The 21,097-nt window shown below is 49.4% G+C and overlaps 2 protein-coding genes and 1 non-coding gene across 4 annotated transcripts in view; 2 read left to right on the top strand and 1 right to left on the bottom strand.

The window, feature by feature from the left end:
- Pip4k2b (phosphatidylinositol-5-phosphate 4-kinase type 2 beta) overlaps positions 1-5,066 on the top strand; it is a 40,419-nt gene extending 35,353 nt beyond the window's left edge. The window contains exon 10 of the mRNA XM_004655491.3: positions 1,252-5,066. Coding sequence (XP_004655548.1) covers positions 1,252-1,332 — 81 coding nt within the window. The 3' untranslated portion in view covers positions 1,333-5,066. The remainder of the gene's footprint in view (positions 1-1,251) is intronic.
- A 2,808-nt stretch (positions 5,067-7,874) lies between these two features.
- On the bottom strand, positions 7,875-16,573 carry Psmb3 (proteasome 20S subunit beta 3). Of its 2 annotated transcripts, XM_045158955.1 has the most exons (7): positions 16,419-16,573; positions 15,953-16,137; positions 11,703-11,810; positions 10,665-10,842; positions 9,290-9,384; positions 8,959-9,057; positions 7,875-7,993 (listed from the first exon to the last, which is right to left on the bottom strand). In XM_045158955.1, the coding sequence occupies exons 1-7, from the start codon at positions 16,419-16,421 to the stop codon at positions 7,945-7,947; spliced, it is 717 nt and encodes a 238-aa protein (XP_045014890.1). In that variant the 5' UTR covers positions 16,422-16,573; the 3' UTR covers positions 7,875-7,944. The 2 variants fall into 2 exon arrangements, with proteins under 2 accessions (XP_045014890.1, XP_004655549.1); XM_004655492.3 differs by lacking the exon at positions 8,959-9,057 and having other exon boundaries at positions 16,419-16,572.
- Positions 16,574-17,348: 775 nt separating this feature from the next.
- Positions 17,349-17,422, top strand: Trnan-guu. The gene has a single exon. It is a non-coding gene; the product is annotated as a tRNA-Asn (tRNA).
- Positions 17,423-21,097: the final 3,675 nt, after the last annotated feature.

The raw sequence follows: 21,097 nt of genomic DNA, 5'->3' as shown, positions 1-21,097 counted from the left end.
TGAACTTGTGGTAATCTTCCTACCTCTGCCTCCCGAGTGCTGGGATTAAAGGTGTGTTGCCACCACGCCTGGCTATTTTTGAATTTTTTATGAGAGAGAGAGAATAAATTGGCATTCCAGGGCCTCCAGCCACTGCAGTTGAACTCCAGGTGCATGCGCCCCATGTGCATGTGTGACCTTACATGTTGCATCACATTGTGCGTCTGGCTTACATGGGATCTGGAGAGTAGAACATGCACCTTAACCACTAAAACATTTCTCCTGCCCTTTTTTCCATTTTTTTTCTTCTAATTTTTCGAGGTAGGGTCTTACTCTAGCCTAGGATGACCTAGAATTCACTATGTAGTCTCAGGGTGGCCTCAAACTCATGACAGTTCTCCTTCCTCTGCCTCCCAATTGCTGGGATTAAAGTTGTGCATCACCATGCCTGGCCTTCCATTTCTTTTAAAGACAGGTTTTACTCTAATCTAGACTGAGCTGGAACTCTCTAGCTCCAGGCTGGACTTGAAAACAAGGTAATTCTCCTGTGGCAGCCTCCCTACTAGTACTGGGATTGAAGGTGTATGCCATCACGCCATCTTCCACATCTTCAGTGGGCATACCAGTCAGGGAAGTGGCATGTAAACCACTTCCTGAAATGGCCTGCCTAGCATTGTAGCCTGGGGGGTAGTATTTAGCCTTGGTACTAAATTACAGACTCGTGAAGACCTGGCCTGGTGACACATGTCTAATTTCAGCACACAGGATGCTGAGGCAGGAGGATTATGAGTTCAAGATCAGTTTGGGTTACATGGTCAAGATTTAAAACAAAACAAAAAAGCTGGTCATAGTGGCACATGCCTTTAATCCCAGCACTCAGGAGACAGAGGGAGGAGGATTGCCATGAGTTCAAGGTTACCCTGACACTCCATAGTGAATTCCAGGTCAGCCTGGACTAGAGTGAGACCCTACCTCAAAAAAGAAAGAAAGGCTGGGTGTGGTGGTGCACACCTTTAATTCCAGCACTGGGGAGGAGGCAGAGGTAGGAGGATCACTGAGTTCGAGGCCACCCTGAGACTACATAGTGAACTCCAGGTCAGCCTGGACTAGAATGAAACCCTACCTTGAAAACCCAATAAATAAATAAATAGAAAGAGAGAAAGAGAAAGGGAGGGAGGGAGGGAGGCCTCTGAAAGATGGCAGTCCACTTTTAGTTGCAGCCTGTGGGTTAGGGTTGAGGCTCTGACCTGAATCTTTTCTTCTGTGTTACAGGCAGGGGCTGAGATTTCAACTGTGAACCCGGAGCAGTACTCAAAACGCTTCAATGAGTTCATGTCCAACATCCTGACGTAGTTCTCTTCTACTTTCAGCCAGAGCCAGACTGCTGGATACGGGGTCAGGGATCGGGAGAGGGAAAGGGTGTATTTGGGCTAGATGGGGTGGGGTGGGGGGTCAGGAGGGGCTTGAGCAATGACACTGCAGCCTGTGACAAAGAGCGACTCAAAGTGGAGAGGATGGGGATGTGTTATGGGTGCACATGCTCACAGGTGTAACCTTATCTTCTGCTACCCTTGATTTTTAATATTTTTCCCCCTATTTGATCCAGGTTAAAAAGGGTTCCCTTCTTGGTATCTTGTAACCTTTTAAGATACCTTAGGGTTAGAGATGACTGTGAGTTTACTGTTTCTGAAATCCATTGCTCCAGGTTTGCTATTTATAATGCTGTACGTCATCACCCTTGCCATCCTCCCCACCCCTGCTCTCAGCTCACTTCAATTAAAGAGCACGCAACAGGCCCAGTCCGAGGCACCTCAAACAGCAAATGCTCTGATGCCGTGTGAAGAGGTCAGACACTTCAGCCCTACCACACCTGATCTGACCTGGATTAACTTTTTAATTTACGGAGTATTGTGCATAATTTCCTTCATGCCTCCATGTCGGATCCAAGTGAAACGCTGCGTTTATCCTCCAGCCTGTCCTCTAGTGTTGTCCTCTCAAAGGAGCACTGCAGGTCGGCCCCGACGTCTTGGCCCAGAGTCAGAGGCCTCAGAGGGAAGCAGGCTCATCCTCATGAGATGGTGAGCAACAAGGGAGCCACTGACCCTTCTGACAGCTGGTTCAGAGAACCTGGTGACCAGCAGCCAAGCCCCCTTCGCTCCAGACCCTGGATTTCTGAAGTTCTGTCAAGCTTGACTCCCAGTGGCTCAAGAGGAACTAGAAAGCACCTTTGGATCTATAAGGACTCTTTTGTTTCAGTGGTTTCCCTTTGGGAAAATCCCAGAAACTAATGCGTGTCAAATGAGGTCTTGTGTGCAACATCCATTTCTTTCCTCCCGACCTTTGGGTGCAGTCACTTAGAGCTGGCATAGGGCCAGGGGCAGAGTCCCAAGCACCTGGGTGCTCTTTTCAGAGACACCACTCCAAGCTCCAGCCTACCATGTAGGTGACTAGCTCCTTGTGCCCATGGTTTCTCACCTGGACAGCTATAGCCAGCAAGGTGCCTCACCTTAGAGTATGGCATCCATGCCTGAGGTTGTTCCCAAGTCACTTGAGGAGGTGACCCAGGAAATCTTATTTGGCGACCTAATGTGGGACTTGACCCATCCCCAGCCTCAGTGCTGATTCTCCTTACTGCCCCCTCTGATCTTGGGGCAGATCTGTAACCTGGAAGCCTCCTTAGGAGTAACATCTTACAGTTTCCTTCAGGACTTTCACCAGGCTCTCAGAAGAGAGCTACATGAGTCTTTCTGATGCCGCCAGAGCAGCCAGTTACCAGGAGGGAAGATGGCCCTGCTGTTCTGCGTTGGGGGAGGTACATTCCCCCAGTGTATTTGGGGTGGGTGATGGTAAAATTTGTAGATAACCCCAAAGATGTGAAGCTGGTGTGTGGAACCATCTTGGATGAATAGATGGCTTCCTGTGGCTCCCTCCAAAACTGGCCAACCTCAGCCCCAGGAGCAAGAGCCACTGTTCTCCTCACCTAGCATTAAGTTAGCAAGGAATTAAGATAGGGCTGCCGGATTGGGTGGGAGCCAGGCCCCTGCCCTGGCCCCAAGAAGGGTGCAGTTCCTTCTGAACAACCACAGTAGGACTGTTCAGGGTCTTGGGAAGAACTCAGAACCATGTGGCTCATGGAGAAACAGTTTTAACTTAGGAAAGGGATTATGTAGGAATAATGTCTGGACTTGATTTCCCCACCTCATAATCAAGAGTGAAGATCTGGATCTGTCCCAGTCAGGCCCGAGCTTGGAGAGTTGTCGTACAGCTCCACAGCCTTGAGGCTCCTGGGCCTCTGGTGTTTTGATCCTCCTGGCACAATGGCCGTAATGTGTATGAAAAGTATAACACAATCTTCTCAAAGCTACTACCAGGTATCTAACTTGCTTAACATTGAGTTTTTGTGTTTTTTTTTTATACTGTTTACATTTTGAGAAGGTAGCATTCTGTTTCAAATGCTCTTTTTTTTTTTTTTTTTTTCTGACAGTATTGTTGATTGGTTCAAAATATTTGCGCTGTGGTTTGGTGGATTTTAGATGTTTGTTTTAAAGGTCATTCTCTGTGCTATCTTCAGAACCTTGGGTTTGGCCCTCTGAATTCCTTTGGCATTCATATGTTTAAAAGCTATTTATCTTGGTTCATACAAGTTTTCTTTTTGTATTGACAAAGATGTGCTATTTTGGCTTGCAGTCTACAAGTGAACTGACCCCCCCACATACATTTATCTGCTCCCTCTTTTCTGAGTCCCACCATTCACTTTTTGGGTGACAAGTGTATAGAGGAAAAGTGAAGACCCTTAACTTCACTCCCCAAGGCCATGAAGAAAAAGCTAACCTTTCTTTTGGCATCCCAGACCAATCTTGGGTCTCCCAGGAACAAAGGTGTAAGAATAAAGACAGGCTGGTTAGATGGCCTGGATGGAAATGGGGGCAGGATTCCGTTCCCATTCCTCCACTGGGCAGCACATGTAACAACTTCCCAGGTCCCCACCTGTCCTGGGGAAATTCTACAGATGAGAAACTGTCTCGCAGCTCTCTGAAGTGAGGGGCACTGTGAAAAGTCCTGTGACAAATGAGCTGGGGCTGTGTTCCTGTTAATTGACCACTGGGTCTGTGTCCCTAGCACACCCTCCCCCCCCCCCGGTTTATTTGGGGGTTGGGAGGCGGGAGCCAGCAGTTTCATTGCAGCGTTCAATCTCTCCTTATCTAGCTCAGGGGTTACTTGTGGCCGGGGCCACGAGAGGTCCCCCCCGCAGCTGTTCTCAGTGGCACAGGCAGCTCTTCCTCTCCATCCCTCTTCCTACTTTGCTCACTAGGCCTGAACAGATACCCTGGCAGTGCTCAGGCCCAGAGATGGACTTTCCCCTAAAGACTTTCCCTCTCCACTGTATGCTGGGCCTGCCTTGGGGAGGTGGACCCAAGACCCAGGACTTTCTCAGTAGCCAATCCCACCCTGCAGTTGTCTTGTTACAATTGTTTGGAAGAAAGAAAACCTTAGCTCCAACACTTGAGCTACTAAAGTGCTGGGGCCTGAAGGGACCGTGTATGTAAACAACCCTCAGAGCTCTGGCCTTAGACCTGTGGCTCCTAGCACGCTTAGAAACCTTACCTCTTTGCGGCAGTAATATAGGGAGGGCGGCTCTCAAGGGAAACACATTTTAGACAACTACCCCCGAAATCTGCCAGCCATGGCCCTAGCCTTCCACTGAAATGTACCACTTAGGAAGAGTGACTCCAAGGGAAAAGGAGGCTGGGTAGGAAAGGTCTAGAGGAGCCTTTGCCTTGCTGACAGCCGTTTGGTGAGGTGTAAGGGGGAGACCCTCTGCTCAGCGCATCATAAATGCAAAATGTGAAAGAAGTTTTGAGTCACCTTTTGGGAAAGCAGGATAAACTACCACCCCCAGCACATGTGTGACTTCTCAATTTCCCACTGCAAGTTCCATTTTTTTTTTAAATAGGAATTTTCAACCCCCCGTGCTTGTCTAATGTCTGATCTGAACAGTTCGAGATCCTGTTACTGTTTTAAAATGCATGCATGTTAAAATGAATCTCCAGCCCGAGGAAAAAATAAAACTCGAAAAGCTTTGTGTACATCTGCCATGTGTGAGTCCTTTGGAGCCCCCCCCCCCCCACCTTTCAAAATTAAAAGGCTTCTGGAAACAGCTTGGGAAAAATGAATGTATGCTTTGGAGAAGGACTAGGGTGACATCCCGGTCGACGATGCAATGCGTAAGTAATGTTGAAAGTGAAGCACTGGGTGGGATGCCAACCAGTTGTCATTACCACTGTCCCTCCACATGGCTCTTTGTGTGCCTCAGGAACTCTGTTAGGACACTTCTAGAGTACTAGCTCTTGGGCTGAAGGTGTGTCTCAGTGATGGAGCATGTGCCCTCTCCAGCACAACAAAACCAAACTAGTTCTTGGTGTGGTTGATTCTGGACCATCTGTATCAGTAGAACTCGAGATTTAGAAGTATAAGCTCTTGAACCGGGTGTGGTGGTACACTCAGGAGGCACAGGGTGGGAGGATCACCGTGAGTTCGAGGCCACTCTGAGACTGCATAGTGAATTCCAGGTCAACCTGGGCCAGAGTGAGACCCTACCTCAAAAAACCAAAAGAAAAGAAGAAAAAAAAGGTGTTAACTATCAGGTCTTTCCCAGAACTCCTGAATCAAAGTTTAAAAAGGAGCCAGGTGTTGGTGGCACACGCCTTTAATCCCAGTACTCAGGAGGCAGAGGTAGGAGGAAAGTTGTGAGTTTCGAGGCCACCCTGAGACTACATTGTGAATTCCATGTCAGCCTGAGCTACAGTAAGACTCTACCTCAGAAAATAAATAAATAAAAGTTTAAAAAGGGGTGGGGGGCTTAGAGATGGCTGAGGAGGTAAGCGCACCTCTACAAGCTTGAGGACCTGAACTCTTTCCCCAGCACCTACATAAAAAGCTGGGCCCGGCCATGGTTGCCCATGCCTGTAATCGCAGAGCTGAGGGAAAACAGTAGGATTGCTGGGGCTCCCAGGTCAGCCAGCCTAACCGGAAAAGCAGGAAGCTTCGGGGACTGGTGAGATGGGTCAGTGGTTAGAGATGCTTACTCTCTTCTCTACAAGTCTGCCAACCTTCAGATCCCGAGCACCCTTGTAAAGCTGGGTGTGCTGTGATGTTTGTGTAATCCCAATGTGACTACAGCAATGGGATGCATAGTCAAGAGAATCCCAAAGCCTTCCCAAGAGAGACCCTGTCTCAAACAAAGTGGACAAAGAGGACTAACACCCTAAAGTTATCCTCGGACTCCACTCGTGCATGTGTGTATGTACACACAAAAAAATTTTTAAAGATGGGCTGGAGAGATGGCGTAGCGGTTAAGCGCTTGCCTGTGAAGCCTAAGGACCCCGGTTCGAGGCTCGGTTCCCCAGGTCCCACGTTAGCCAGATGCACAAGGGGGCGCACGTGTCTGGAGTTCGTTTGCAGAGGCTGGAAGCCCTGGCGCGCCCATTCTCTCTCTCTCCCTCTACCTGTCTTTCTCTCTGTGTCTGTCAATAAATAAAAGTTTCAGTTTAAAAAAAAAAATTTTTTTTAAAGAATTTTTTTTTTTTGCTCATTTTTGTTTATTTGAGAAAGAGGCAGATAGAGAATAGGCATGTCAGGGCCTCCAGCCACTGCAAACAATGTGCATCTGGCTAACGTGGGTCCTGGGGAATCGGGCCTTGAACCAGGGTCCTTAGGCTTCACAGGCAAGCACTTAACCGCTAAGCCATCTCTCCAGCCCTAAAAAGAAATTTTTTAAAAAAATTTTTTATTTATTTATTTGAGAGCGACAGACACAGAGAGAAAGACAGATAGAGGGAGAGAGAGAGAATGGGCGCACCAGGGCTTCCAGCCTCTGCAAACGAACTCCAGACGCGTGCGCCCCCTTGTGCATCTGGCTAACGTGGGACCTGGGGAACCGAGCCTCGAACCGGGGTTCTTAGGCTTCACAGGCAAGCGCTTAACCGCTAAGCCATCTCTCCAGCCCTAAAAAGAAATTTTTAAAGGCGCTCCAGGTTGTGAAAATCTGTCTGTTGGGTAAAAAAGGTAGAAGAGCGAGGGACACCCGAGTCCTCTGACATCTCTCTTTCACACACACACACACACACACACACACTCAATGCTATCATTTGGACTGTAGGTGGTAAACTGGACTGATGTAGGCAATTTTTGAAAAGGCAGTAGTAACCTAAAATGTTATATCTGTGTCTTGGAGGAGGGGGAAATCACAAAATTTCTAAGCTCCCCAGGTAATGAATGTGTACATAAACTGACCAACCTAGTAGATTTTTTTTCAAGGTAGGGTCTCACTCTAGCCCTGGCTGACCTTGAATTTACTATGTAGTCTCAGGGTGGCCTTGAACTCACAGTGATCCTCCTACCTCTGCCTCTTGAATCCTGGGATTAAGGTGTGTGCCACCATGCCCGGCCACTAGAAGACTATTAGTGGGTATGTAGCCAAATTCCTACTGTGACACAGAATAGTGAGGCGTTTCAAACAGATTTTAGTGAAAAGGTTTTGGAGACAAACAATATGAGTTCCCATCCTTGCCTCACTACCTAGCAGACTTGGGCAACCTACTTAGCTGCCTTTCACCGCTAAAGTTAATCGTACCTGCCTTGGCTCATTATGATTGAACTCAAGGTCTACCAGAGCGCAGGCACCCACCAGTGACCAGTATATATTGCATAGGTGTACCAGTGCAGTGGAACACAGGTCAAAAAGCCCAAGGCTGCGAGCATAGCTCAATAGTAGAGCACATGTGAGGCTCGGGGCTCAGAGAGAAAACCGAGCACTGAGGTGAACGCTGAGTGTTGCTCTTTGCACTGGCCCCAGTGGAGACAAAGCTGGAGAAAGCAACAGAGACAAGCAGAAGTGAAAGAAGGGCTATTTTATTAAAAAAACAAACAAACAAACAAAACAACCCATCTGGGTTCTGGGACAAGTTAGTCCATTCGGGCCTTCAGTGTCCTGGTGGTGATCTTGTCCTTCTCACTGCAAAGGAAAAAAATGTTGTAAGAAAACACATTTACAGGGCTAGAGAGATGGCTCAGGGTTAAGGTGCTTGTCTGCAAAGCCTAAGGATCCCGGTTCGATTCTCCAGGACCCACGTAGGACAAATGCACAAGGTGGAACATGTATCTGGAGTTCGTCTGCAGTGGCTAGAGGCCCTGGCATGCCCATTCTCTCTCTCTCTCTCTTTGCTTGCAAATAAATAAAAATATATTTAAGAAAACATGTTTACCATTTAGCTGGCCTCCCCCCATCTCCAGCCCTCAGCTATGAGAATAGGAAAGACTGCCCAGCAGCGGCTGTCCCAGCAACAGTTCGGCTCCTGTCAACAAGTCAGCAAGGGGAAAGCGAGGACAAGAGTGGTAGGGACTGAGCTACCCTCGAGTGGAACGCAGCCCACGAGGCCCAGAGAACAAGTGACTTCACAATTAGGTACGTGTGTCCTTAACTTGGGGTCCTACTTTTTTTTTTGTGGTACGGTTTTGCTCTCTAGTCCAGGCTGACCTGGAATTCACTGTGTAGTCTCAGGCTGGCCTTAAATTCACAGCGATCCGCCTACCTCTGCCTCCTGAGTGCTGGGATTAAAGGCGTGTCTATGGTAAGCAAGCAGGCTAGCCCACGAGGAAAGGTTAAAGGCAATTATTCTGGAAAGTAGCAATGCAACTAGGAAGACATTATTCCATCTGATCAGATTTCTGGTAATGGCCCCAAGTGGGAGACAGAGAAGTGGCATTTAAGGGTTTGGTAGAGGCTGGAATGTGGTTCCCAGAGCTCAGCATATTACACAGTCCTGGCTTCTAGAATGTTGATAGCCACCCAGCATTCAATCTGCATTAAGTAGTCTCCCCATGGTTACTCCCTGACCTGAGACTTTGAGGAAGTAGTTAGGGAAGAAAAGAACTGTTCACGCGAACATGGAAAGGAGGCTCCAGGTCATGGGGTGTCACCTGACAGACGCCTGGAAAGTCCCAAGGTGTCTCATGTAGCCGAGCATGGTGCTGCTGTTCTCAGCTTGTTGCTGGCTCACTTCTTCCTTCCTCTCTCTTCTATGAGACAGGGTTTCACTATGCAACCCAGACAGCCTCAAACCACAACACTCTTGCCTCAGCCTCTCCAGTGCTGGTGCCACAAGTATGCATCATCCAACCTGACTTCTGCCACTATGCCCTGGCACCTTTCTGAATAACAACTGACAGGGCTGAGAAGACAAGTGGTATGCTTGTGGGGAAGGAGAGGCAGGTGTCTGCGAAGCTTCTAGCTTTCCCACCTCATACTCACATGATGTGGACAATGACACCCATGCCAGACACTGCATCCCGGTCCACAGCATTCAGCATGGCTTGGGAGATGGTTTCAAACAGGTGTTCTGGATCCTGCCAACAAAGCAGAACCCTTTTCAGACCTGGGGTTTGGGCTCCTCGACTCTCATGTCTCTGGACTCTACATCCCCTGCTCTGACCCCTCCCAAGCCTCGAGTGAGGGCCAGTTCCCTGGATATGGGACGCCCTTTCAGCTCCTTTCTTGGGAAGAAAGATGGTATGAACACCTCAAACTTAGTGTAATCTTGGGCAGATGATTATGTCCCTTCATGAAGCTCAATTCCTCTCCTGTAAAACAGAGAACTTAAACCTGTCTCTGATGTGATTTTTTTCAACTGCCTAAGACCCTCCTCCTGAATGTCCCACTGGTACCCCAAAACTCAACCTGTCCAACCTTATGAGCTGACACCCCAAACCTGCCCCCTGTATCCCACTATCTTAGCTAGCCCAGTAGGAGAATCACATTCCTTACTAACTCCACCTGCACTTCTGCTGTAAGGGGTCTAACCCCTTGACTCACCCTTGTCCCCGGTGCCTCAGCTCGGGTCCTAAACTCTTACTGCAGGAGACCTCAGTGTGTGACACCCCGCGACCCACCTGACTTTGCAGGCTCCTTCATTGAAAGAAAGCATTTAAGCCTGGCATAGACTTCAAGGCCCTTTGAGGTCTCACTCTCGAGACCCCGCCTCCTCTCAGCCCCTCGCTGAGCACACCTCGGCACTGGCTGTTCTTGCCGCCACCAGGCCCTCTTTCCTCTCTTCCCAGCACGCTGCATTTGACCAGCTGCTAACTCGGTGTCTGTCTCTTTCTCAGACAGCAATAAGCCCTTCAGTTACACTATCTGGCTTTTCCTAAGCCCGGCAGAACTGGTATAAAGCATGAGTGCCATCCTGTGAGGCACTGTTCTAATGCTGCCATGTGCTTTCCTCACACCCTCCCTGAGCTAGACTCCATTAGTAACCCCTTCCACAGCCGAGGCAGTGGAGGCAGGGCCGGGTACCGTGAGACGCCCAAGCACAGGTCTAGGGGAGACAACCCAGCCCAGGCCCACGCTGTGAGGCTGCACCGCGCCACGTGACTATTGTCCCATGAGTGGAACACCCATGTGGAGCCACAATACAACGGTGACGAGGCCTTCCAAAGAGAAGCAGCTCTCCTCTGGGCCAGTCGGCCCCACCTAGATGGGGCATCTGGAAACCCACCCAAGCAGCAGCGCTGTGACCTGCTCTCCCACCACACTGTCCTCCCCACTTCCTGCTGCACAAGCACGTTTTATTTCTGATGGTCAAGGGTGGCCACTTCAGAGGCCAGCCTGCTTCCTGTCACCAACTCACCATGTTGGGCTCCCACAGAGACTCACACATCCCATACATTTGTTCAGAGCAGGTGCCACTGACTACGAAGTCGTCAGTTACCATGGGGCAGCCAATGAGGTCTAGAGAACAGATGAAGGGCTTGAAGGTCTTCGGATCCAGCCCGGCGATGACTGGCTCAGTGTAATAGGGACCAAACCTATGAGGCAGGCACAAGAGAGAAACCAGAGCTCAAGAAGGTTCACTTTTGGGCTGAGGAAATGGCTCAGCAGTTAAGGGCGTTTGCTCGCAAAGCCTGCTGACCCAGGTTCAATTCCCCATTACCATTGGAAAGCCAGATGCACAAAGTGGCATGTGCATCTGGAATTTGTTTGCAGCAATAGGAGGCCCTAGTGCACCTATTCATTCTCTCTCCCAAGTAAGTAAAAATAAATTTTTTCCTCTGAGGTAGGGTCTTGCTCTAGCCTAGGCTGACCTGGAATTCACTATATAGTCTTAGGGTGGCCTCCAACTCATGGTGATCCTCCTACCTCTGCCTTCCAAGTGCTAGAATTAAAGGTGTATGCTACCATGCCTATAATCTCAGCACTTGGGAGGAGTTGCTACAATGAGTCCAGCCTGTTTTACAATGAAAGTTCCAGGCCAGCAAGAGCTAAAAAGCAAGACTGTCTCAAATAAAGAAAAGAAGGGCCAGGCGTGGTGGTGCATGCCTTTAATCCTAGCACCTGGGAGGCAGAGGTAAGAGGATCATAGTGAGTTCAAGGCCACCCTGAGACTACAGAATGAATTCCAAGTCAGCCTGAGCTAGAGCGAGACCCTACGTTGAAAAAAAGAAAGAAAGAAAGAAAGAAAAGAAAAAGGAGAGAGGGAGGGGAGAAAAGTAAAGAAATGAGAGGAAGGAAAAGGAAATGAGAGGAAGGAAAAGGATGGAAGAACAAAGGAAAGGATAAATGGGAGGATGAGGAAGAATTCACTTCCCCGGAACCCCTCACACCACAGACTTCATCTGTCAAACTATGTTTCGGAGTTCCTTTCGTACTAGGCTCCCCTTCCACTCACCGTTTCTCATACAAGAGGTTGGCCACCATGCTCATGAGGGTATAAGGTTTGATCTGCCGACCTTCCTTCAACTCATACAGGTTCAGCCGGAACTTGAGGCGCTGGGCCCTGTGGTAGAAGTAAGAAGAAGTAAGTCACTCCAAGTGTCCTTTAGTGTTTAACCTGTGGCAGTCAGCAGTAATACAGGACAACATACAATCTCTATCATTGGCAAGGAAACCTGCCAAGTCTTGTGTGAATTAACAAACAGTAACTGCTGTGCTCTCGGACTGAAAGATGCCTGGGAAAGCCGACCTTGTTCCACCCAAAGCCATCAATGTCACACCTACTGGGAGCAAAACAGTGACTCCCAGCACACTGGAACAGAGTCTTAGAGACAACGTTGGCTCATAGTAAGAAAACTGAGACCTAGTAAAATGGGTAATGGCTACCCACAGCAAGCCCAGATGCTCAGCATGGGAAGCGCCTCCTACGGGAAAGGAAGAGACCCGAGGAGAGCAGAGTCAAGGAGGGAGGAAGGCTGACAAAAGGCAACCCCATGAAGTTATGAATCTGTGTTCTCGGCAAACTTTAAGAGAAACAAGAAGGAGTGTGTTCTGCAGGCTTCCCTCCCTTTAGTGAGCCAGTCTCTCAATCTTGTAGCCTCCTGCAGGACATGTGTCCCCTCTAGAAATCCTATCCCATTTTTTTCTTCTCTTTTCTATTTCCCCCATACACACTACAAAATATAAGATTCATGGGCTAGGGCAATGATTACCAACTAAAAGCACTTGCTTGAGCCAGATGTGGTGGTGCACGACTTTAATCCCAGCACTCGGGAGGCAGAGGTAGGAGGATCGCCTGAGTTCTAGACCACCCTGAGAATACAGAGTGAATTCTGGGTCAGCCTGGGCTACTGTGAAACCCTACCTCAAAAAAAAAAAAAAAAAAAAAACACAAAAACCAATAAATAGGGCTGAAAGGATGGCTGGGCAGTTAAAGTGCTTGCCTGCAAAGCCAAAGGACCCAGATTTGATTCCCCAGGACCCATGTAAGCCAGATGCACAAGGTGGCACATGCATCTAGAGTTTGTTTGTAGTGGCTAAGGGCCCTGGTGCACCCATTCTCCCTCAGCCTCTCTCTCTCTCACTCAAATAAATAAAATAAATTTTAAAAAGAAGTATAAAAAAATAAACAAGATAGAAGGTAAAGACCAACACCAGAAATCTGTCCTCTGACCTATAAACATACACCATGCACATCTGAATTCCCACACATGGACATACACATACAAATCTCGCTCACACACATAAAACAGGCATTGCATTTATATGTAATTTATACACATTTATTTATCTTTGGTTTATTTTTATTTTTATTTGATTTTTCGAGGTAGAGTCTCACTCTAGCCAGGCTGACCTGGAATTCACTCTGTATTCTCAGGGTGGCCTCGAACTCACGGCAATTCTCCTACCTCTGCCTCCTAAGTGCTGGGATTAAAGGCGTGCACCACCACACCCGGCCCTTTATTTTATTTTATTTTTTTTTTGTTCATTTATTTATTTGAGAGTGACAGACACAGGGAGAAAGACAGATAGAGGGAGAGAGAGAGAATGTGCGCGCCAGGGCTTCCAGCCACTGCAAACGAACTCCAGACGCATGCGCCCCCTTGTGCATATGGCTAACGTGGGACCTGGGGAACCGAGCCTCGAACCGGGGTCCTTAGGCTTCACAGGTAAGCACTGAACTGCTAAGCCATCTCTCCAGCCCTATTTTTGTTTTTTTGAGGTAGGGTCTTGCTCTAGCCCAGGCTAACCTGGAATTAACTCAGTAATCTCAGGGTAGCCTTGAACTCATGGTGATCCTTCACCACCACATCCAGCACATTTCATATATGTATGTATGTGTATATATACATATACATATATATATTACATGGGTTCTGGGGAATCGAACAGAGGTCCTTTGGCTTTGCAGGCAAACGCCTTAACTGCTAAGCCATCTTTCCAGCCCCATTTCTTATATTTTTACTTTCTAAATACTATTTATGGTACCTAACACAACATAAACACCATGTAAATAGTTGCTCAGACTAAGGTTTGGGAAATAATGCCAAGACAAAAAGGAAAAAAGTCTGTACATGGTTAGTACAGATGCAATCTTGTGTGTGAATGTGTGGGGGCATGCACATGCCCCAGCCTCAGAGTGCAAGCGGAGATCAGAGGACAACCTCAAGGTGTCTGTCCATCCTCACCTGAGACCAGGTCTCATTGTTTTGCTCCTGCAAACATGCACATGCTACTTGTGTCTGGCTTTATGTGGGGTTTGGAGATCTGAACTGTGGTTGTCAAGCTTGTGCCCTTTTAACCAGTGAGCCATCTCCCTCACCCCAGGATGCAATCCTCATCTCCAAATAGTCATAGTCTCTCTCTCTGTGTTTTTTTTTAAATATTTTTTTGTTCATTTATTTATTTATTTATTTATTTGAGAGTGAGAGACACAGGGAGAAAGACAGATAGAGGGAGAGAGAGAGGATGGCGCGCCAGGGCTTCCAGCCTCTGCAAACGACCTCCAGATGCGTGCGCCCCCTTGTGCATCTGGCTAACGTGGGACCTGGGGAACCAAGCCTCGAACCCGGGTCCTTAGGTTTCACAGGCAAGCACTTAACCACTAAGCCATCTCTCCAGCCCTCTCTCTGTGTTTTTTGATTATCTTGTTTGTTTTCGTTTTGTTCTAGCCAGGCTGACCTGGAATTTACTATGTAATAGGTTGGCCTCAAACTCATAGTGAGTCTCCTGAGTGCTGGGATTAAAGGTGTGTGCTACCATGCCTGGCCCCAACTCTGCATTTATGAGAACAGATCAAAAAAATGTGAAATTCTGGGTTCAAGGTAAGATCTCTCTCTAGCCCAGGCTGACCTGGAATTCACTATGTAGTCTAAGGGTGGCCTTGAACTCATGGAGATCCTCCTACCTCTGCCTCCCAAGTGCTGGGATTAAAGGCATGTGTCACCACACCAGGATCATAAATAATTTTTAAAGGCTTTTGCTTCTTAGATGGTTAGTACACCTGGAAGCCTCCTAGTCAGGTTCAGAAGAGCAGAAGGTGGGGCCTCTCTGTTTTGTTGCTGTTGTTGTTTTGTTTGCTTTTCAAGGTAGGGTCTCACTCTAGTCCAGGCTGACCTAGAATTCACTATGGAGTGTCAGGGTGGCCTTGAACTCATGGCAATCCTCCTACCTCTGCCTCCCAAGTGCTGGGACTAAAGGCATGTGCCACCACGCCTGGCTCTCACTCTGTAGCCCAGGCTGGCCTGAAACTGGCTAGGTACCCAAGTGGCCTTGAACTCAGTGAAGGAGGCAACCTTCTGCCTCAGCCTTCCCAGCATAGGTTATTACAAGCATGAGCCACCATGCCTGGTTTATTTATTTATTTTACATATAGTCTTTATGCTAGAGATTGAACTAAGGACTTTGTGCATACTAAGCACAGACTCTACCACTGAGCTACAACTCCAGCCCATCAGAGTATTTTCCATGTAAATTGGTTCAGTATGAAGGTACACAACCTCTGAACATGAGGGTCCACTGCATGAGATTTAAAAAAAAAGACGTCAGTGTGTGGCTCAATAGCACACCACAGGCTTAAGCATTCGAGAGTCCCTGAGATCAATTGCTGGCATGGGGGAAGACGGCAACAACTCTCAAAAATCCCATCCTTTCCCAGAACTTGGGAAGCACAGATAGGAGGATAGCCATAAGTTCCAGGCCAGACTGGGCTACAGTGAGACCCTACCTCGAAAAACCAAAAACAAACAAACCCCATCCTTGCTTTCCCACCACCAATCACTCCAGTAATAATCCTCAAGCTGCCTGCTCTCCCTTCTCTCGGACCACATGACCAGAGACCAGGTAAGGCGGCTGGGCAGGACTGAGCACAGCATTTGTCCTTACAGACCCGCACTGGTTCCTGTCTGACAATACTAACCTACATCTTGAACAAGAGACTCTCTGACACCCTCGATTTCTTTATCTGTGAAATGAGACAGCAAGCCAGTAGTATGAAGAAGAGGATTAAATGACATAAGATGTTTTCCACAGGGCCCAGCACAGAGCAAGCACTACTGGAAAACGCAGGTTAGGGGATATCTCTGCATTCCTCTTGGGTCCAGTAAAGTCTCAGAGTCACTAATTGTCAGCTGGCTGACACCTAGGCCGCTCAAGACTGGCCCGAGATAGAAAGGACAAGGTAAGAACGGAGATCCGGACACTTACACTGTCTGGACGTCGGTGGCGAGCCCGGCCAGGCCGATGTACAGCCTGTCACCCATAGGAAAAATCTTCTGGAAATCCGTGGTCACCATCTGTGCCTGTATCCCGAAGCGCCTGTCTGCAGCGATGGCCACACAGTTCTTCCCCTTCATAGCCATGACGGCCCCTCCGTTATAGGACATAATAGACTGGGGCAGACAAAGCGGAGGATAAGAGCTGTCACCCCCTGGGCCCTGTCCCGGATCCGGACACTCCGGTAAGCCGTGCCCTCCTCACAGGAGGCGCCCGGACCTCGGGATCTGAGATGGGCATGGTGGGACACCCCGGAGCCGCACTCATCCCCTTGGTCCTCCCCGCGATCCACTCCCTTCCACCGACCACCAGACCCACTCCTCTCCCGATTCTGGCTTCATCCCTTCCCCGTTTCTCAGTTACGACCCCGTAGTCCTCTTCCTCGGCCGCAGCTCACCATGATTGCGGTGTACCAGGATCCCGGTCGCCGCTGGAAATGTAGTTAACACCGGCCTGGCCTTTCACGCATTCAGACGCTCTCGCTGCTGCGTCCTCCCCATTGGCCGATAAGCCGACGCGGCCGGGAAACTTGGGCTTTCTATTGGTTGTCGGTCACGTCAGTCACAGATACGGCTAGTTTGGTTGAGACGTCAAAGCGGAGGTGCGGGGGAAGTGGAAAGTGAAAAGTCACTCTGAGTACCGGAGCGCCGAACATCCCCATGCACGCTGGGATCGCGGCGGACCCCGAGCGTCGGCTGGGGGGCGTGGCCCGCGAGCACGTGGGTAGGAGAGGCGGGGATTTGAGGACGAGCGCTCGCGGAGCGGGGTACCTTGGCTCTTACCATCACGCTGTGAGTTGGGCGTATTACTCATGCTAGCCGACTTCGGTGTATTCATTCACAAATCCTTACGGTTGCCAGAGTCCGGGGCACTTTGCATATTCCCTGTCCTTGGATAGAGAGTCGGGTGTAAGCGAAGGCGCCCGCGCAGTGCGAGGCATGCCAGGCGAGGGGCTTGAGAGGACACTGGCGTCATTTTGTGCTGCACAGGGCAGTTTTGGAGGCTACGGGTTGTCGAGCTTTGAGAGATCCCCGCTTCCTCCCCTACAGATCGACTTCATGTAGCCCAAAGACTCCGATCCCTACACAGGAACACACCGCGCCTCTCCACGTTTAAGGCACGTACTTAGAATAGCGAATAGCCAGCGCCGTCCCCTCGCAGAGCCCACCGAGGAAAGACGAGCTTGTCCCCTTCTCTTTCCTTTCCAAAGCCTCCCGCGGTCAGGACTCTTTTTCCCCAGGTCGGATTTCATTGCCGCGGTTGCTCTTGCGCCATACCGTGCTCACTCCTATTGACTCAGCTCTCTGCTGCCCCAACAGCTACCACCGTCTCTGTGGCGCAATCGGTTAGCGCGTTCGGCTGTTAACCGAAAGGTTGGTGGTTCGAGCCCACCCAGGGACGCTGTGTTTTTTTTTTTTTTTGCCCTATGACGTGGGTAGCAAGTACTTTTTGATCACAGTTATTTAAAAGCTAAGATTTCTACTTACATCACATAGGCGATCCTTTTCCTACAACTAACTAGAGGATCACTGTACTTTTAAAAGTTGTCCTCGGGCTGGAGAGATGGCTTAGCGGTTAAGCGCTTCCCTGTGAAGCCTAAGCACCTCGGCTCGAGGCTCGATTCCCCGGGCCCACGTTAGCCAGATGCACAAGGGGGCGCATGGGTCTGGAGTTCGTTTGCAGTGGCTGGAGGCCCTGGCGCACCCATTCTCTATCTACCTCTTTCTCTGTTTGTCTGTCGCTCTCAAATAAATAAAAGCAAAAAAAAAGAAAAAGAAAAAAACTAATACCAGCACTCGGGAGGCAGAGGTCGGAGGATCACCCTGGGCCACAGTACCTCGAAAAGCAAAACAAAAGTCATCCTCAAAGATGGGCCAATTTCTCTGTATTGTCATGCTATTGCTAGCCTACCAATTTGCCCCCCCACCCCAAAGGTGGTTTGCAAGAAAAACCAAGCCAGGTTTCATGATGCAGTTTTCTTTTTCTTTTTTTTAAATTATCTTATTTTCTTTGACAAGTTCCATTACTGTAGACAATATCCCACGGAAATTCCCTCCCTTGCCCCCACTTTCCCCTTTGAAACTCCACTCTCCATCATATCCCCTCACCCTCTCAATCAGTCCCTTTTGTTTTGATATCATCCACCTTTTTCTCCTCTAATGATGATCTTGTGTAGGTAGTGTCAGGCACTGTGAGATCATGGATATCCAGGCCATTTTGTGTCTGAAGGAGCATGTTGTACGGAGTCCTACCCTTCCTTTGGCTCTTACATTCTTTCCACCACCTCTTCCTCATCAGACCTTGGAAGGTGTGATCGAGATGTTACTCGGTACTCCAGTCACTTCTTTCCAGCACTATGATACCTTCTGAGTCGTCCCAAGGTCACTGCCATCTGAAAAGAGAAGATTCTCTACCCAAAGTGAGAGTAGTGTTAATATATGGTCTAAATATACTGGGCAATTTAATAAGCGAAAGACATGGTAATAAAGGACCTACCAGAAATAGTGTGGTGAGTAGGTAAGCTCCAAGACAACGGAGGAAAAGAGAAGCACTGGATAGAAATATCAGTAAAACGGGCTAGAGAGATGGCTTAGTGGTTAAGCGCTTGCCTGTGAAGCCTAAGGACCCTGGTTGGAGGCTGGATTCCCTAGGACCCATGTTAGCCAGATGCACAAGGGGGCGCACACGTCTGGGGTTCGCTTGCAGTGTGGCTGGAGGCCCTAGCGCACGCATTCTCTCTGACTCTTTCTCTCTCTGTTGTTCTCAAATAAATAAGTAAAAGAAATATCAGTAAAACGACAAAACAATAGAAATACAGGAGGACAGGAAAAGACAGGGACTGTCAGTGGACACTGGGGAAGAGGGAAGTTGGAAAGGACATAAGCAAAATTACTCGGTGGCGCACGTGTCTGGAGTTCATTTGCAGTGGCTTGAAGTCCTGGCGCGTCCATTGCCACATTGCCACTTACTCTCTTTCTCTCTCTGTCTCAAATAAATAAATAAAAACAGGGGCCAGGCATGGTGGCACAAGCCTTTAATCCCAGCACTTGGGAGGCAGAGATAAAAGGACTGTCTTGAGTTTGAGGCCACCCTGAGACTACAGAATAAATTCTAGGTCAGTCTGAGCTGGAGTAAGAACCTACCTTGAAAAAAACAACAAAAAAAGCAGGGTTTAGGCATGGTGGTACATGCCTTTAGTCCCAGCACTGAAGAGTGAAACCCTGCTTCTGATTTATGACTGATAGTGACTCTCTGGTGGACTGAGTGAGACACAGTATGGAAGCAAGGGGGCTCATGTCTGCGATGCCCCTTCCATAGCAGTGAATACGAGTATACACCTTTCCAGAAGATATGCAAGGATCTCAGGTCTCTGAAACTTTTGGCTCCAAGGAAGCCTCTTCTTTTTTTTTTTTTTTAATTTATTTATTTATTTATTTGAGAGAGACAGACACAGAGAGAAAGAAAGATAGAGGGAGAGAGAGGGAATGGGCGCGCCAGGGCTTCCAGCCTCTGCAAACGAACTCCAGACGCGTGCGCTCCCTTGTGCATCTGGCTAACGTGGGACCTGGGGAACTGAGCCTCGAACCGGGGTCTTTAGGCTTCACAGGCAAGCGCTTAACCGCTAAGCCATCTCTCCAGCCGGAAAGCCTCTTCTTGATGTCCTTTCCCACTCTCACCTATCCATGTGCACAAACATGGAGGGCCACCTAGTGCTGTGGAAGCTAATGGAACAGGATGCGTGTCCCTCCGAGTTTATCCTTACTGGCCTAAAAATTTCCAGCTCCTCCAAAGCTCAACTTATCTGATAGGGCCTAGAGCACTATTTGACAATGACATGTCTGGTGCTTTTAAAGATCCCTCCACCTCCTCCCCACTCTGGTTAGCACAGTGGCCAGGGGTCGCCCTCCAGGATTTAAGGGGTCACAAAGAAAACGTTACTTTCCAGCAGCTGCTATTCCCCAGAGAGGCAGCCCCTTGGAAGCCAATGTGGAGATCCTGGGTGGCACTGAGGTCTCTACGAACAGTGACCCTTTTGCTTGGGGGTCTTCTAGTGAAACGGGTTGCAGCCTAGAAACTCATGCTTTGGTTTCGAAACTTCGTGGCAGAGTCCTGGATTCCACGACGGACATACTTACTGGTCCTAATGACAGTGGGCGTGTTCGCGCCAAGAGCCCACTTTGCACTGAAGCGGGTGAGCTTGCCATCTCCCACTGTAAGGCCTGGGAGCAGGTGACTGTATCTTCACAAGGGGGGGGAGGTGACTCTCCCACCACCCCATCTGGGCGGAAATCTCCTGCCCTTCCTCTTCACCTCTATTCGACCCGGGGGTGTGAGTTGAAAGTTGAAGTTGGGGTCACTGTTCGGCCAGCCAGTGGATGACAGCTTTCAGGCCAGGCATCCCCCTCCCCAACTCTGGGTCTGTCTCGTTGTCGAGCAAAGAGGAAAGGAGGAGGCGGAGCGCTCCGAAGCTGGACGTAAATTCTTTTTCTACCTCAACCAACCCTCCTGTCCGGAAGCTTAGTGGCGCTTCTGGCCGTATAATCAAGGTTTTTTTTGGGGGGGGGGTAGGTAGGAGACAGTCGTGGTAACAAGTCCAATAAATCATGAATAACGAATAAGCGAATCGACCGTCCTTTAATGATGCCCACGGTCGTCGCCGTAAGACAGAATCGATCTGCATCCTTGGCGCCGGCTCCCGCCCCTTCGGGCTTTTCCCTTCCTCGTTACTCGGCCCGGGCTGAAGCCTCTGGGGACCGGAGCGCGACCGTCCGGAGCCCGTGGGCACCGCAAAACCTGGGCGCTCCAGGAGGCGCGCGGGGCCGCGAGCGAACCCTGCGGGAAGCGGGGAAAGCAGGCGGGCACGGAGAGATCGCGCCCAGGTTCGAGTCCCGGCGCCTCCTCTTCCCTCCGTTCCGGCCTCTCCGATCCGGCTGGTTATTGTGTGCCATGGCCCGACGCCTGAATTCGCGTCTCGGAAGATCTCTCCGTCCCAGGTGGCGGTTCCATTCTGGAGAGTCCCAGCAGTCCCGGCGCCTCCGCCTCCGCCGCCTCGCCGTGAGAGCTCCAGACCAGGCG

The sequence above is a fragment of the Jaculus jaculus genome, chromosome 9, assembly GCF_020740685.1.
Source record: "Jaculus jaculus isolate mJacJac1 chromosome 9, mJacJac1.mat.Y.cur, whole genome shotgun sequence".
Lineage (NCBI taxonomy): Eukaryota > Metazoa > Chordata > Mammalia > Rodentia > Dipodidae > Jaculus > Jaculus jaculus.
The sequence above is the reverse complement of the archived record's forward strand: the minus strand, read 5'-3'. Positions and strand labels throughout refer to the sequence as shown.

Excerpts from the sequence above, each read along its gene's own strand:
- Psmb3 (XM_045158955.1), bottom strand. Across the intron at positions 11,811-15,952 it reads GCCACCGACGTCCAGACAGT|GGCCCAGCGCCTCAAGTTCC; the intron begins GTAAGTGTCCGG and ends CTTCTACCACAG. Across the intron at positions 9,058-9,289 it reads GGTGTCATTGTCCACATCAT|AAGAGAGAGGAAGGAAGAAG; the intron begins GTGAGTATGAGG and ends CCTGTCTCATAG.